The sequence below is a fragment of the Oryzias melastigma genome, linkage group LG10 (genome assembly GCF_002922805.2).
Source record: "Oryzias melastigma strain HK-1 linkage group LG10, ASM292280v2, whole genome shotgun sequence".
Taxonomy (NCBI): domain Eukaryota; kingdom Metazoa; phylum Chordata; class Actinopteri; order Beloniformes; family Adrianichthyidae; genus Oryzias; species Oryzias melastigma.
Genome location: NC_050521.1, coordinates 9,869,884 through 9,885,334, shown reverse-complemented (window position 1 = coordinate 9,885,334; position 15,451 = coordinate 9,869,884). Strand labels below are relative to the sequence as shown.

The 15,451-nt window shown below is 39.0% G+C and overlaps 2 protein-coding genes across 4 annotated transcripts in view; one reads left to right on the top strand and one right to left on the bottom strand.

The window, feature by feature from the left end:
• Positions 1 to 15,451, bottom strand: part of drp2 (dystrophin related protein 2) — a 209,083-nt gene that overhangs the window by 156,693 nt on the left and 36,939 nt on the right. The window lies entirely within an intron of this gene.
• LOC112153282 lies at positions 6,820 to 8,208 on the top strand. The gene is made up of 5 exons (XM_024283363.2): positions 6,820 to 6,980; positions 7,054 to 7,106; positions 7,171 to 7,479; positions 7,583 to 8,073; positions 8,140 to 8,208. The coding sequence occupies exons 1-5, from the start codon at positions 6,958 to 6,960 to the stop codon at positions 8,149 to 8,151; spliced, it is 888 nt and encodes a 295-aa protein (XP_024139131.1). The 5' UTR covers positions 6,820 to 6,957; the 3' UTR covers positions 8,152 to 8,208.

Genomic DNA, 15,451 nt, shown 5'->3' with positions numbered 1-15,451 from the left:
GTCAAAGAAAGGTGTCAAGGGACATAAAAGTAAGACTCATTCAATTTAACATCTTCAGCAGCCTTTATTAGACACCATCTAGATCACATTGATTAGTTCTTTAAAACACCGCAGCCTGCTGCAAATGTCAGAACTCAGCTGCTTCATTACGTTGGGCAAACCTATAAGATTGAAGTCCAACGTTGTATCACGAAGGTCATTAGTAATTTTCTCTCCAGGTTGCATGTGCACAGTGACCCGTGAGCATGGATAATGTGGAAAAACATAACTAATTCAGCCTTAAACAGAGGCCCTATCTTTTTAGATGGTGGCTCATAGAGTGGGATAATGGGAAGATTATTATCAGGGCTGAGAAGAGACAAACATTATAGGACACAAAGATGTGACACAGAGAGTCTTTGTCAGATCCTGGCACAGAGGGGCTGTGGCTGCTAAAAGGCTCATGATGGCATCATCTGAAGGTAACACATAGAAACTCTAATGATGCCAATGGCACACGTTTGATACCAATTTCCCACCAACGCTTGGCTGTTTTCTCACCATCGCGCTGTCTCGTTGCTAGGCAGCGGACTGTCAACCTCCACCTGCAGATGTGTCTGGATGAAGATGGCACATGTCCAGCTAAATGATGGGTTGGTTGCTAATATGGGCGCCACATTTCAGGATAAATCTGAAGCCTGTGGTTGCTGCCATCCAAGTGCACCGTTAAATGCAGATAAGCACAGATTTCTTTGAAAATACAAGTCTTTGTTGCTTTTTTGTGATGAGTTTGTTCCTTGAATTCATTTCTATTGCATCTGTAATTTAGAGTTAAGAATTTACCTCCTCCATTTGCTGCTAAATAAATGTTTTTCTCATGGTACTTCAGATTAAAGTTGTACATGCAGACAAGAAGCCCTAACTAGAAATAGAAATATATAAGTAAATATAAAATATATAAATAGAAAGAGTTTTACAGTAATCCATGCAGCATTATTTGTTGAAAGATCCAATGAAAATTGTGTTTTTAACATGTTCATGTGACATTTTTCTGATGATGGAGAACATATATTAAAAAAAAAAAAAAATACTAAAATTGCATATCTGAGTATGTCTTTTTTCAAATTGTTTTGAAACAGGAGCAGACAAAAAAAAAACTTAAAAAAGATTGCAGCTGTGACTTGAAAACTACAATGTGCGGACCACAAGTTCCCTGCTCCACTCCATTCTGATGCATCCACTTGCAGACAAATAGATCCATGTACGGCTCAAACCTGGGCAGCTGGATGGCTACAATATAACTTTGTTGCAACGCTAATGTTAAGATGGGGTGTGACGGGCTGTAAGGTAGTAAGAGAGTGCGTAAACAGATGAATGATGGGAAGTGGAGGCAGGCTTACTCTTCGGTAACATCTATAATTCAATTAACTCCTATGTCCTGGAAAATGATATTTGTTTCTGGTTAAAAACGACATAATCATTATTAAAAGACCTCTGGGAGCAATTTTATAATCGATCAAAAGATGATGATTGGAGTAGAAAGTGCAACTTAGCTGTACAAATACACCTGCACCCATTAAAAAAGGTCAGAGCAGCTAAAAACTGTGGAAAAGGATGCATTTTTATATCTAATCTTGCATAATCTTTATTGATTAAACTGTTTCCAATCAGTCCACTCATAACCAATAGTTCTTGATAAATATTATCTAATTATATAAGCTGTGTGGATGCTCAGATGAACTATTTACATCAATAACATTTGTATCGTTCAATGCATTAAAGCTGGAGAAGTTTCTGTCCTAAGAAAGGGAATCATCTATCTTTTAGTTTCATTCTCTTCTCTGCATGTTGAGTTCCTTGAGGAAGAACGTAGGTGGAGCAGCTCATTGTGTGGATCATCTGAAATCAAGCAAAAAAAAAAACTATTTCTGTCTTCTCAAAAAAAAATAAAAAAAATAAAAAAACAGAATACTCCGCATGACAACAGCATGATAAAAGACAAACTGCAGCAATAGTTCCATTAACTCAAAAATAAGGTTTCCATCCTTCCTCAAGCTGAAAAGGCAACGCTAGATAAGATCACTGGCGTCTCATAGGTGTTGTCAGTTCCAGCACAGCATCACCCACCACAGTCCACAATCAGACCCTAATCCAACTAACACCCACCCACCGCCTTATCCCCCTCCTCACATCTTGAAAGCTCTACTTTTCCCATTAGCCTTTGCCAAGAGCTGCCCTTCGAGACCACCCTGACATTTAGATGCTATTTAGAGCCATTGGGCCACCAAGGTCAGCACATTTTCACAGCTTCAGGCTTCACTCCCCCCGTTTCCTTTTTTCTTATTTCTTGCTCAGTCATTGCTATTCAGTGTTTCACTCATTAAAACGAAAAAAGTGAAGGGAAAAAGCCAGAACACCAAAGGCAACAGTTTTAGTCATCAGAGGATCTCATGAATTAGCTGGCACAGCACACGCTTCTTGAAACCCTGTGGAGAGCTGTTTTGATTGTTTTCAGGATGGGGGTGGGAAAAGGCCAAGGAGATGTCATTTTAATTGCAGCAAAGCATTTTTAGGAGAGAGTGAAATGAAAGACGGGCAGCAACTTTTCATTTAGACAGAGTCAGAACCCTGGCTTTGGCAGCAATGGGTTTTTAAAGAATGGAAAGAAAAGCTTAGGATTCCACCAGCGAGAGCAACAAAGTCTGACCACTTCACACATATTCATGTCGAGAACACGCAGAAATGCTGCTATACACGTTATCTAAAGCCTGTCCTCTGAATTTCAAGGCTGCAGCAACTTTTCGACACCAATTACATGACTAGGGAAAATGTGTTGACACTAGATTTTTTTTAATTAAAGTTGGTAAAAAAACAAATAAATAAAAAAATTATATTTAGCTATTGTTTGTTGTATGCAATGTGTAAAAAATGTGTGAAAAATAATAAAAATTTTAAAGTAAATTGCAAGCTTAATTTACTGACTTACTTGGAACAAACTAACCAACAAACCTTGTGTCCACATTTTCTTTGTAAAAATACAAAATAAAGTTTTCTTCTTTTGTGAGAGGTAATAAGTAGTGTCTGCTTGTAGTACTTATTTACCAACTTCTACACACGTGGTTTGTGTAACTTCACCTCCCTGATTGCTTTAGCTCTTCACCTCTGCGTTTGGATCCGGTGCAGCAGAGCAAGGATCCTTTATGGCCAAAATTGGGCCCTGTACGACAAGACTTGGCACGCCACATTTCACTGATCGACTTCAGGCTGTTGTTTTGCAAAACCAAGGTGGCCCGTCATTTGGAATGAGACCTAGTACCATCTTCAAATTGAAGGCAAAGATCTATATAATAAAGATGTCACAGACCGGCCACAAAGTGGGCAACCAGAGAAGACAATACACTAAAACAATCACACAACAGACAATCCATGTCAGACTGTAAAATAGCCTATCTTGGGCCTTTTAAAGTTGTCAGACCCTGCCATGTTTGTTCCTGACAGGTGTGTTCCAGAAACAGGTCCATTGAAACCTAGACGCAGAGGAAGAGCAAAGTGTTCAGCGATAATTCCATATTCTGCTTTGAGTTGTGGGGTCAAAGGGTGAAGAAGAGGCCAAAAGAACCATTGCTCATAACTGCATCAATGGTGTAATGTGTTCTGGTGGAGGCAGTGTGAAGAGGGTGACAGCATGGGAGCCAATCTCAATGAAGAAAAACACTGAAATGAGATTTTAACCCTTTAACGCCAAACATGTCACTAGCGACATCTAAATAACATATGCTCTTTGACCCACCATGTGCTAGTAAAGTGTGGCATAACAGAATCAAGGCATGACAGAACCAACTGATTGTATAAACAGTCTTGCAAATATCACTTCACTACAGTAAAGTGTGGAATTTCAGTGGAAGGCTGTTTCTCTCCATTTCAGAATCCAAAGGAATGACTTTAATGGTTGAAAAGTTGCAGTAGTCAAAAGAATGGAAACACTGGAACTAAAGTTAAAGTGTTAATAAACTGTGGTAATCCCAAGCTTCCAAAAGCCCAATCTAAATTGTATTCTCAAAATTAGACATACATAACAATATTGGCTAAAAAAAATGTGTAAAATGTATGCGTTGTGCCACCAGCATGAGGAGGGGGAGGGATCAGGTTGTGGACGTAAATGATTGTTCCAGAACAAAATCCTAAATATTTAAGAATTTTAATGACAAATTTCTACAATATTTTGTGTTGTCAAATTTAATGTATTAAATCCACCAATCGATTGTATAAGCAGTGATCTGTTTTGTTTTATCCTAATCTTTTCACAAGTGTCATAGATTAAAAGCTTTAACGTATTCTTTCTTTAGCAAAACAGCCTCAATACCAAAAGTTATGACTCATTTGCTTTTATAACGATTAAAAAACAAGCTTGGAACTATTGGACTGAATGCTGGTGTATTTAAAAAAATACTATTTCTGTTCAAAGCCCTACAGCTGTTAGCAGCCATGCCGAAGCGCAGCATCAAAAGACGCCGAAGCATTCTTGCAAATATCATGCATGACACCAAAAAGCGTCTCTGTAATATCTGTGGCCTCTGCTGTCTGCCAGCGCCTGCATTGGCATTATGACTATTGATTTACAAAGAAGGCAAATCGCTGCTATGACTGATAAATCTTTCTGCTAAAATGTTTTCAGGGTTTAATCTTAAAAGCACCACCGTGGTCTCCACCAGAATGTACCGGAGAGTGGAGGATGAAAAGGACGGAAAAGGTGTAAAGTCTTTTCACAAAGCTGCTTCAAGCCAGGACTGATGTGGCTGTAATGCACGTCGCTTTGTGTGCAGACACCAACACGTCTGTCTGATGTGTGTGAATTGTGAGAGAAGAGAACAACAAGGATGTTGGTTCTGTGTTACGGCATGAATAAACAGGCAAAAGTATACAAGGGAGTTCCATTCAAGTCAATGATGCTTCTCCTTTGCTGAGAATTATTTTTCCTAATTTGGGTATAGAGGTAGGGTGACCATTTTCACACAACTATTGTGACATTTGGAGCAGAACTTGTTATGCTAATTTAATTGAATAATGTACATCAACAAAAGTCAGCACCCCCTCTCTGCTACACCACAGTGGATAAATGATGGTGGTGAGCAGCAAATCCAAGGGTGTAGAATCCAGAATATTCCAAGAGAATCTAGCCAAAGAGAAAAAATACGCCATTTGAAAATGAATAGCCGGAAGACCCTCCCAATGCTGAAGCCGGCTGCAAAAAAATATAATTTGTGCTCAAAATCATTGGCCGAAATCATTGGCCAGCTTAAAAAGCTGTTTTAAGCTTTAGACGTTTTTTTCCCCTTAGACATACCGTAACTAACGTGATCACCTGATTCACAGAGAAAAAGTGACATGTCGCCAGATACCATCAGCTCATTAACAGTTTTATAGGGTACCTTCATTGTAAACATCCCATTTGTTCATTTAAGAGCTACACTGCCAGAAACAGGCCACTTAGAAATACGTCAAAAATGCCTCCCCTAATGGCAGATTTTATTCAAATAAATTTAAAAATAGTCTTACCAGGAATACTTATTTTAAGAGAAAAATTCTTGCAACTAAGACATGTTTTCTCAAACTTAAATTATTTTGCAATAGAAAAAAATTCTTGGTAAGATTATTTTTCTAGCAACACAGAACTAAAGCCGTTTTTACTGAAATGAGAGTCTTTTTACTTTCTTAAGATTCTGTTTTTTGTTTTTTTTTTACAGTGTAACAAGCAAAATAAGACAACTAGTGCAACCTGTGAATTTGGCTTTGAAGAAAAGAACTCATTATGTAAACAAATAATTGTTTGTAGTTCATGTTAATTTGACTTCGTAAAGTTTTTAAATGTATGTTTAGATTTTTAAACTAACAGCATTTTTTTAGTAAAATAAAATGTCTCTTTCTTTCCCCACTTCTACAATTATATTACAGTAAATCAAGAGGCATTATGTGCATTACCACCCCTCCAAGAGACAATAGGTGTGTTTGAGGTAATGCAGGCGGACACACTGCTGCACAGATCGCCTGGATTGCGGTGCATGTTGGGTAGTTTTGCCCTGACATCACTTGTCAATCATCATAAAAATATCACGAGAAAGGGGTGGGTGCAAGGCGCCTACCGAGGCGAGTGCAGCTGGAAATCTGACTGCAAGCCGCTTTGTGACCACAAAACAATGCATTGTGGGAAATTGTGTCCTGACACTTCTTATAGTTAACAGGATGCTGATCAGAAATGACTGGAGCTAAATGAAGAAGATCTGAACTCTTTCTGGAAAGTAGTTAATCAGTAATGTAAAAATTAATATGATTTCAAATAATCTGTGATTATGTGTGTTACTGTTGCTTTGAAAAGTCAATTTTATTTATTTCTCTGGGACAGTGCATATTAAATTAACCCAGCGGCTATTTTTCATCTGTTGTGCACGGACAGAAGTTGAAAATTAATACAAAAGACACAATAGCATAGATCTTTCTAGAGGGGAGAGGCATATTAAAATTCAGCCGAATTTTAAAGAGAACCCCGACTTCCTGTTCTCGTTCAGTTCACCTCCTGGTCTCGCTGACGGTCCAATCGAGGTGCAGGTGATCTCAAACACCTAATCCTCCTAGAGTTCAGTTTATTTGGAGCACCCTTTGGATCTGTTCATGCATACATAAAATATTGTTCTACATCAGAGTTTAAACACTTGGGAGAGTTGGAATTTCAAAAACAAAATAGAGTGAACATGAAGAACTGATGAACCTTTTTTCTAGAAACTGAAATATTAAAAACTGGTTAAAAACTACATATTTTGTGGAAAAAGTAAAATCAGTGACACTTGGCCCTCTTGTTCTTAAGTCAATTAACAGCAGCTGTATGCTATATGCTCATTAAGCTGTGATTGGGCCAGAAGTGTTGCTGGGAACATTTATGTCTCTTCACTGCCGTTTGGTGTGTTACAGCTCAGCTTCAGCATCATGGCACAACAGGCCTTCCTGAGGTAAACATAGTCACTTGTATGATTGGGCAAGCTTATTTTTGGATTAACTTGTATATTTTTTTTGCATTTCTAGGGGTGTCCTCCTTGCCTTGCTTGTTGTTGATTCACTTGAGGTTCCAATTAAAGGTAAAATGTTTCCTCTCAACTTGAAAATGCAGCTTTGTGCATTGATTTTTCTCTTTGTATCCAGACTCAAAGTCTCTTGGACAACACAGCAGTGGCTCAAATGCTGCAACAAATTATGCTCCTTACCGGAGGACAGCCTTGGACCACACTGCACCTGTGCAGTACAACACTGAAAGACTGCTGTCTCAGCCGATGCAGTTTGTGATGGGTTCTGGTCTGTCCCAGGGAGTAGTGCAGACTGCTCCAGCATTCGGTGACATGAGCTCAGCTGCACCTCAGGAGCTTTATTCTGCTGGTTCTGTTTCTTATCCTGTTCCAGTAGAATATGCTGCTGGCTCACCTCAGACTGGAGCAGCACAATCTGGATTGCCAGGTGTGAAATTCAGCAAACTAATGTGTCTTGGCTAAGTTTGCCAAGTCCTACAGGTACTATGATCTGTCCAAAATTGATGTGTATTTGTCCCCTTCTTTAACAGAATCAAACTGGCTGGTTGCTCCACAAAGCTTTGAGGAAGCATCAGCTAATGCCCAGGTTCAAGGTGCCAGTGATCTTGCCCCACAACCACTTCTTCCCCCAGCTGGACCTGTCCTCCAGTCAGGAGAAACTTCCAATGTTGTGAAAGAAGCTGAACTTGGAAACTACCAGCAACAAACTGAAGAATTTGGCTACCCAGCCCAACCTGCAGTGTCTGAGCCAGGCTTTACAAGTCTGCCTATGCCAAGTTTTTGGCTGCCTGGCTACTGGGGTTCCCCTTATCCTGGCTTTGACTACAGGCTTCTGTATGGGCTGTATCCTCCAGGCACATACAGCACATTCAGCCAGAGCCATGAGAAGGGCAAAGACTACTACAAGGATGTCCACTACCTGAAAGAACATGAATCTGAGGATGATGCCCAAGGTTCCCAACAGCAGAAGATCTTCCCCAGCCCTCCACAGTACTCAACTGGTCAGCAAGTGACCACAAGGGTATGAGAACTGTTTCTATTAGTGAAAAGGACTTATCAAAGCATTAATGCTGCTGTTCTCTCCTAGGTTGGACGCTAGATGACGACTGAGATGGAGAAGGCTGAATAAAATTACGATTTGATGTGAGACCTCTGATGTAATGTGTCTAGAAAATTTGCTTTAAGTTTGCTTTACTGAGTTATTTAAATTTTGTTTATAAAGCCCAAATTCACAATTTGCCTTATTGAGCTTAATGCAGGAAATTTTACAAATGTGGTAAATGGCGTATAGTGCTTTCTACCCTCCGAGGGCCAAAGTGCTTCAGTCTCACACACTGGCACCAACCTCCCATCAGAGGCAATTGGGGGTTCAGCATCTTGCCCAAGGACACTTCGGCACATGGGCGGGAGTCAAACCCGCTCGTTTCCGCTCAGTCGACTGCACCACAGCTGCCCCAATGCAAAAGTTAGTCATAAAATAGCTAAAGACGAACCGGACTAAAACTAGTTATCCCTGCCATTAGACCCTCCCTCCCGGTAAGGGAAATGTAAATAAAAAAAAAAACCTAATGGGTCACAAAGGGCAAAGCCTCCACTAGGTCTAAAAGTGGTTAACTTAGCCCTGTGAGTTGTCTCTGGCAACACATTACTCTACCATTAATGCAACTCTAGTGGATTGCTTTTGCATTGATGCCTAAACACTTTCAAGGTAGAGGCTATATCAAATGGCTGAACGTCTGGCAATTTCAGTGCTAGGGCTAAAGAACAAACTTGTTTACACAATGTTTGGTGCCCCAAAGCATCAAGAAGCCATTTTTCCTTAATGGCCTCTTGACTGCAGCCTCCGACTAAAAACCTGTTGGACAACATTGACGAGATGTAACACCTGCACAAGACGCATCCAATAACATTCTGCCTTCACCTGGAGTTTCCAATGTTATCTGGTGGGGTAAAAATATCTTGACAGGTAAGGAAACGTCCTACAACTACATGGGAGGATGCTGGTCAAGGTCATCAAAAGCTTAAGTTTTAAACTTTTTTTACCTGTAAACATGAAAGAGCTCACCTTTCGAAGTGTGTTTTTTTGTTTTTTTTTTTTTTTTCTGCTCCAATTTGGGGGCAAGATATTACATGCAAAACAGTTAAGATAATTTGTGTGCAACCTGCTCTGTCATCACATGGTCACACATTGCAGTGAAGGAGGAAATCCCAGTTATTCCTCTTCTCTGTAACTGAATTTCAGTCACTGGATCAGTGAGAATCCAGAAAGTGGGAACATGGGTTATTAAACCCTCTGGGTTGATCGACAAAACGTAACTGGAGCCAGGTTCTTTCAGAAGAGCAGCCTGGGATTCACTAAACAGACAAACCATTCCTCATAAAAGAAACGAACATGCCATACTAATCCCTGACTTGTTTGTTCATTCTGAACTGCTAGAATCTGACACTAAATACTGTCAAAGCAAAGACCTCATCACTGTCTATATGACCATATGGAATGTTTTTTAACAGTTCTGATGAAATAGGTGATTTTTACTATGAGTACTGTCATCTGAATGTCACTGTTCTCCATTTCCATTACACTCCACTTTTTGTTTTTTACGCAGTTACACCCAGATACTGATGTGCAGCTCAAGCGGGTCAGTTCTGCCTTAAATCTGTGAAAAGGGCAAGAATTTGAGGGTGAGCTGACCACACATGACAAACTGCTGTTTAAAGGGTGTCAGGCGATCTTCTCCCCTTCACTCCATTGTTCTTTCAGGAAAAGGTTGAGGACAGCAGCTGTTGCATTTTCTTTGATTTTGGCTGTGCCAGGCTTCAGAGCATTCTCTCCATAAATCTCCTGTTCGTGAGAGCTCTGACGAAGATCCTGCACTTCCAGAGAGGAGGCAGTAAAGTTGTCTCAGACAAGAAGAAAGAGGGCAGAGCAGGGGGGCGGCTTCTGATAAATATGCATCTTGTGCAGCCGTGTCTCCAAGAAGGCTGACATCTGACTGAATAATGTCCTTTGTTGTTGTGGAGCTGTGTGGCAATTTATGCATATGTATACATATTTGTACGTATCTTTTAACAAGATCAGGAAAAAGCTGCATCTTTAGTGCTCTAGTTTGCACAAATTGTCTGTGTGTAGGAGCGCCGTTTGCAGAGTGAAGACTCACTTCTCTGCATCATCTCCAAGCATAGCTCAGCCATGGTCATCTCTATAGCAACTCTGTTTCCCTCAGAACTCTGTGATATGCTGAATATAATTAAATTGTGGTATGGAAGATGGAAAAAATCCTTTTTTTTTTCAAGAAACTAAATGTTCTAATTATATCTCATGCTTCTAAACACAACAAGGGTGATTTAATTAAAAGTAGGAGTAGTTCCATCTGTGCCATCCATGGGGAGTATATTAAAAAAGTTGAAAGCAAATTGTTCTTCTTAAACCTTGAGATAACTTTAATAGTGAAATAAACAATGGTTTAAGTGTTGGTAGAGTTTTACAAACATAAAAATCCTTTCACCTCACCTGACTTTCTCATACCAACACTTTCACTTTTCTCTCCCTCTGCATCCGATTGCAACTGTGCTTCATCAGTATGTGAAAGTGCCCTGAAATGACTGGCTGTGAAACGGTGCTGTTTAGAGTCACTGTACACCACTGATAATGTGACATTCAGTTTTGCTGCACTTCACAGATTAGTCCCAGTGCTGTGTGAAAATGACACAACATCACTCTGTAGACTTTTTAGCCCGAAGTGAGAATGGGTTTTAGAGCTCAGATTTCATAAACCCATAACGCCTGACATCTTCCAGGGCTACAAATGAGCAATAGCAGCTCATGGAAGATGATGGTCTGCTTGGTAAAACGCTGCATATTTACCAAAAAAAATGTGCCAGCTGATTTATTTAGAGCTTTAAAGTGATATAAAGTGGCTTGTCAAATATCCATGTCATATTCCTTAAGCAGCAGAAGTGCGTTTGTTATTTGCAAATTAAACTTAATTTACAGCTTGCTTATTTTGCGCTAGTGGGAGACGGCGATGGCTTTTCCTTCAGAGGGAGAGATCAGTCGGTAAACAGCTTGAATACTAAAGAGGAAAAAAACTAAAGGTGCTCAGCACATGGCTGCAGGGCACAAGAGAAACAAACGGCAAATGAAATGTTCATGTTGTCTCAATGCAATTACTTAAGCAAATGATCTGCCACCAGCGAAAGCTACCTGAGCCGAGTTTATTACACTTACTTCACAATATGCATGCTCATTACCTCCAAATTCACAACTAAGTAAGAATGGAAAAATGCATAATTGTGCAATTGTTGAAGACTAGACATAACATCCAACATAAATCATCTTTTTTTTTAGTAGATTTTTGTTTAAAAATCAGGCAGCACTCAGTCTGTCTTTCTAAACAAAGACAAACTGCAGCTCCATAGCAAACAGCTGCTTTCATGTTTTCTTTTAGAGCGCAAATGTTCTGCAGAAGGCCAACTGTTACCAGGAAATGTGCTTGAAGTTGCACAGCAGACCAATTCACAGTCTGAAGTCCTTTCCGTGACGCTCCAGCCCACTCGTCTGTGTTTTTGTTCAAAGAAACAACAGTGGGTCAGTAATGAATCAGTGAACTTAAGGTCACACGTGCACTTCACTTGTGACTAATTTAATTCATATCAAAATTTGTGGTTGATACTCACAGTCTGTATTGGTTCATTTTGAACAATCCAATTCACTGACCTAAAATGGATCCAGGACATCTTTAGCCCAAAATTCAACCAGTGTGACTCAGATACAAATATCTGGTACTGAACAGTACAGGTGAAGTTTTCCAGATTCCTTGAATTTCTTGCAAGATAATCAAGTGTAAATTAAGTATTTGTACAAACAAACAAGTAAACGAGAAGTTCTGATGTTTATTCTTACGCAGTACAGCTCAGAACATCCCTTTCAGGTCTAAAATAAAAGCTTTCTTCACTATGCTGCCTTTTAAGGTTGACTTGAACATAAATGCAAAGACTTCCGACTTGACTTGAACTTGCAAAAGGGGACTTGCGAACACCTCTACTCTGAAGCTAAATAATGCATTTCTTAATTGGGTTATCAGAAATGGAGCATCAATCAAAACTGATCTCATTATAAACAAGAGAACACAATGTTTATATGGAACTTGAAAACATAACTTTGGATGTAAAAACGTATTTAAAAGAGCTTTAAAATATGATTACAATCTCACTTCAAGGAGTATAACAAGATCCTTATATGAAAGCGTAGACATATAATATCTCATGTTTAAAAGCATTACTCTATTATGAAATGGCCTTTGCTGCACAGACTGCGTCATATGGATTAGGACCTTGTTGCATCATAAATAATCATAAAGTAAAAATATTACATAACAGCCAAATATTAACAAAAACTTAATGAATGCAGCATTCCCTCTAAGTACCACACATTCTTAAAAGAGTGGGCTTTTACTTTCCTAATAGGGACACATCAATTTATTTCAATATTTCAATGTGAACCAAAATGATACAACTAGAATTGGCTGTTCAAAGCAATTACACAAAATCACAAGATGAGTCCTTTCTCCACAACAAAATGAAACATAAACCCACTCGACCCAAGCTATCCTTTTCCTCTTTAACTTAATTATGCTTTTATTGTTTCAAACATTAGGACTTTGTTTGTCTGTATCTGTTTATCTGTGACTCAGCTGTAATTTGACACACAAAGACAGAGCAGATGAGGGAAGAACTTTTGTTTTTCTCTTTACATAACAATTACAAGCACTCTCCATTCAGACACAGCTAAAAAAACATCAAGAGATTCTAAGAAGTTCCAGTCTCAATCAAAGTCAGCTTTACAAATGGACGTTAAGTCTCCCTACTGGACAGTTGGGGAACAGCAGGAGAAACTGACAGGCTTTGCCCTATAACCAGCTAATTGATGAAATGAAATCTCACCCAGCATTTCTGTGGCACACTGTGCATGTGTCTAAAGTTAGAAGTTTGACTTTAATCTCCCACATGCTCACCTGTGGTTCTCTACAGGTGTCTTGCACACATGTTGACAGTTGTGACAGATAAGAAAATGAGAAGATAGGAATTCCTCAACAGCAGATAAGTAAAGTATGAAGCTTGATAGCTTTATGGAAACATGAAAAGGTGTTTGACAAGATTTTTGTGTTACTTTTTGTGTTAAGCTGTGTATGTCAGCATGTCTATGAATGAAAATGTCTAGAGGAGCCACACAGAGGAAGTTAGGTACACTGTCAGGTCTAATTAGCTAGCTTTGGTTTAAGGTCCATTACTTACAGATCATTTGGAGGAAAAAGGAAGCGAGAGAAAGTGAAAAGGTCATGTGGGGAGTACTTACCACCATCTGAGCTTCATCTCCCTGGCTTTCTCTCTAGGAATGCAACATTACTTTGATAAGGGCACACGCAAACACACTTTCTCAAGACCTAAAATCACCTTTATGCTCCCCCACCCTTCAGATCTCACTGCATGCAGCTGCTTCTCAAGCAAACTTGGTAAGGAAATAAAAAGTTATGGCTAACACTTTACGGATATAATCGAACCATTAAAAACCAGAGGCATTGTCTCAGAAACAGCCCTGTGCTCCTTTTGTCAACTCAATAGGAGCCATATTGGGTTGTTTTTTCTAACTAATTTAATATTTTTGGCAAACCTGCATTTTCATGTACTGTATGTCTTATGATGATATCAAAATGCTCTGATCCTCTCAACACACAACCTTACACCAGCATACATTTTGTATTGATTTGAATCATTTATTTTGAGTGTTTAGAGTGGTTATTGTTTAATTGGCTCACTGTTCAGAGTTTGGAGCAGAATAAGATGTGAGAACAATATGGAAGTCTAGATCTATGAGATGTTATGCAGCTTAAGATGAAACTATCCCTCCTTTGTGAACACTGTAATTATAATGACAGATGAACAGTTGGCCCACAGTGGAATATTTGGTTTTCAAAGGATATTTAAAACAGCAGCTTCCATGACCAATGAGCTTCTGTTACACATTGCTGTGAAATTATAGGAGATTGTTTGGATTTTACTAGATTTAGGACCATAAAATGAACTATATTTGTTTATTAATTCACCACATTTATAATACATAGAACTGTTTGTATTTATACAAATACAAGATGTTCACTGAACATGTTTTAGCACGTTCCTAATAAGTAAAAACTCTACCTGGTTCAATGGTACCTATTCCTCCGTAATCTAATCAGCAAATGCTCACATATCACATCCCACAAATAAAAAGCCTGATAAAGGCTAAGTATGAAGCTTTATATTGGGATATCTACAACAAATCCCAAATTAAGCTATAGCAACCAAAAGTGCTAAAAAAATAAATAAATAAATATGTGGAAACAAGGTAAATATTATATAGGAATCTATGATTTTATCAGATTCTGAAATTTCTTAACATTAAATGTCCAGCGCATCCTCCAAAAAAAATCCATCCATTTTCTAAAACTACTCTTTTTAAAGTAATATTGTTGATGCAAAATAAAAAAAGAATAAAATCCCAATATAATCTCTACATATTATGTAGCATTTCATTAGTGGAGTGTGATCAAAATGAAACGAATCCCAGTGGTACACGTATGACTTAGTGTCCAGAAAAACTTTCCTTTATCTACCATATTTTCTGCACTATAAGGCACATTGTCAATGAATGTTCAATTTTTACTCTTATATAAGATGCACTGAACTATAAATGTCAGGAGTCAGAGCTCTGTCTCCCCCTCTGGTCATCGGCAGGAGCTGTCTCCAGAATACTGAAGACTACATCTCCCATCAACCCCAGCGCACATTCCCCAGATGCTGCCCAGGTGATTCTCATTTGACAATCACCAACAGGATACCTAAGCGCTACACAGAGCCTCACTCAGTGCGAAGTATTGTTGTACCACTTTGCCTGCATTACTTAATGGTTATATTTGGACCTGACCTTCTGTTTCTGACCTCTGGTTACCAGCCGACTGCCCTGACCCTCGCCTGGATTCTGACGACTCTAGTCTCTTCTTTGATGCTCCCATGCTCGTGATTGACCTCTGCCTGTCAGAACGCGATTTGGCTTTGTGGACTTTTTGCCGTGCTTGGTTCCTGTTTGAACTAATAAACATGCTGCACGTGGAACCAGCTGTCTGCCCGTTTGAGACAATAAGGTGCATTGACACAAAAAAATCAACGATAAGTCAGTTAGCCAGACTTTATTAACTGAGTTCAGAGTAATTCTAGAACTTGTTTGTAACACACTACATGTTAGCCATATTAACATATTCACAATCCCTGTAAATCCCAACCTTGTTAGTAAAAAAAACATACTGATACTGCCAAAAACAAACGTAACTGTGACTACGCTAACTCCCAACCTAGTTAGTAAA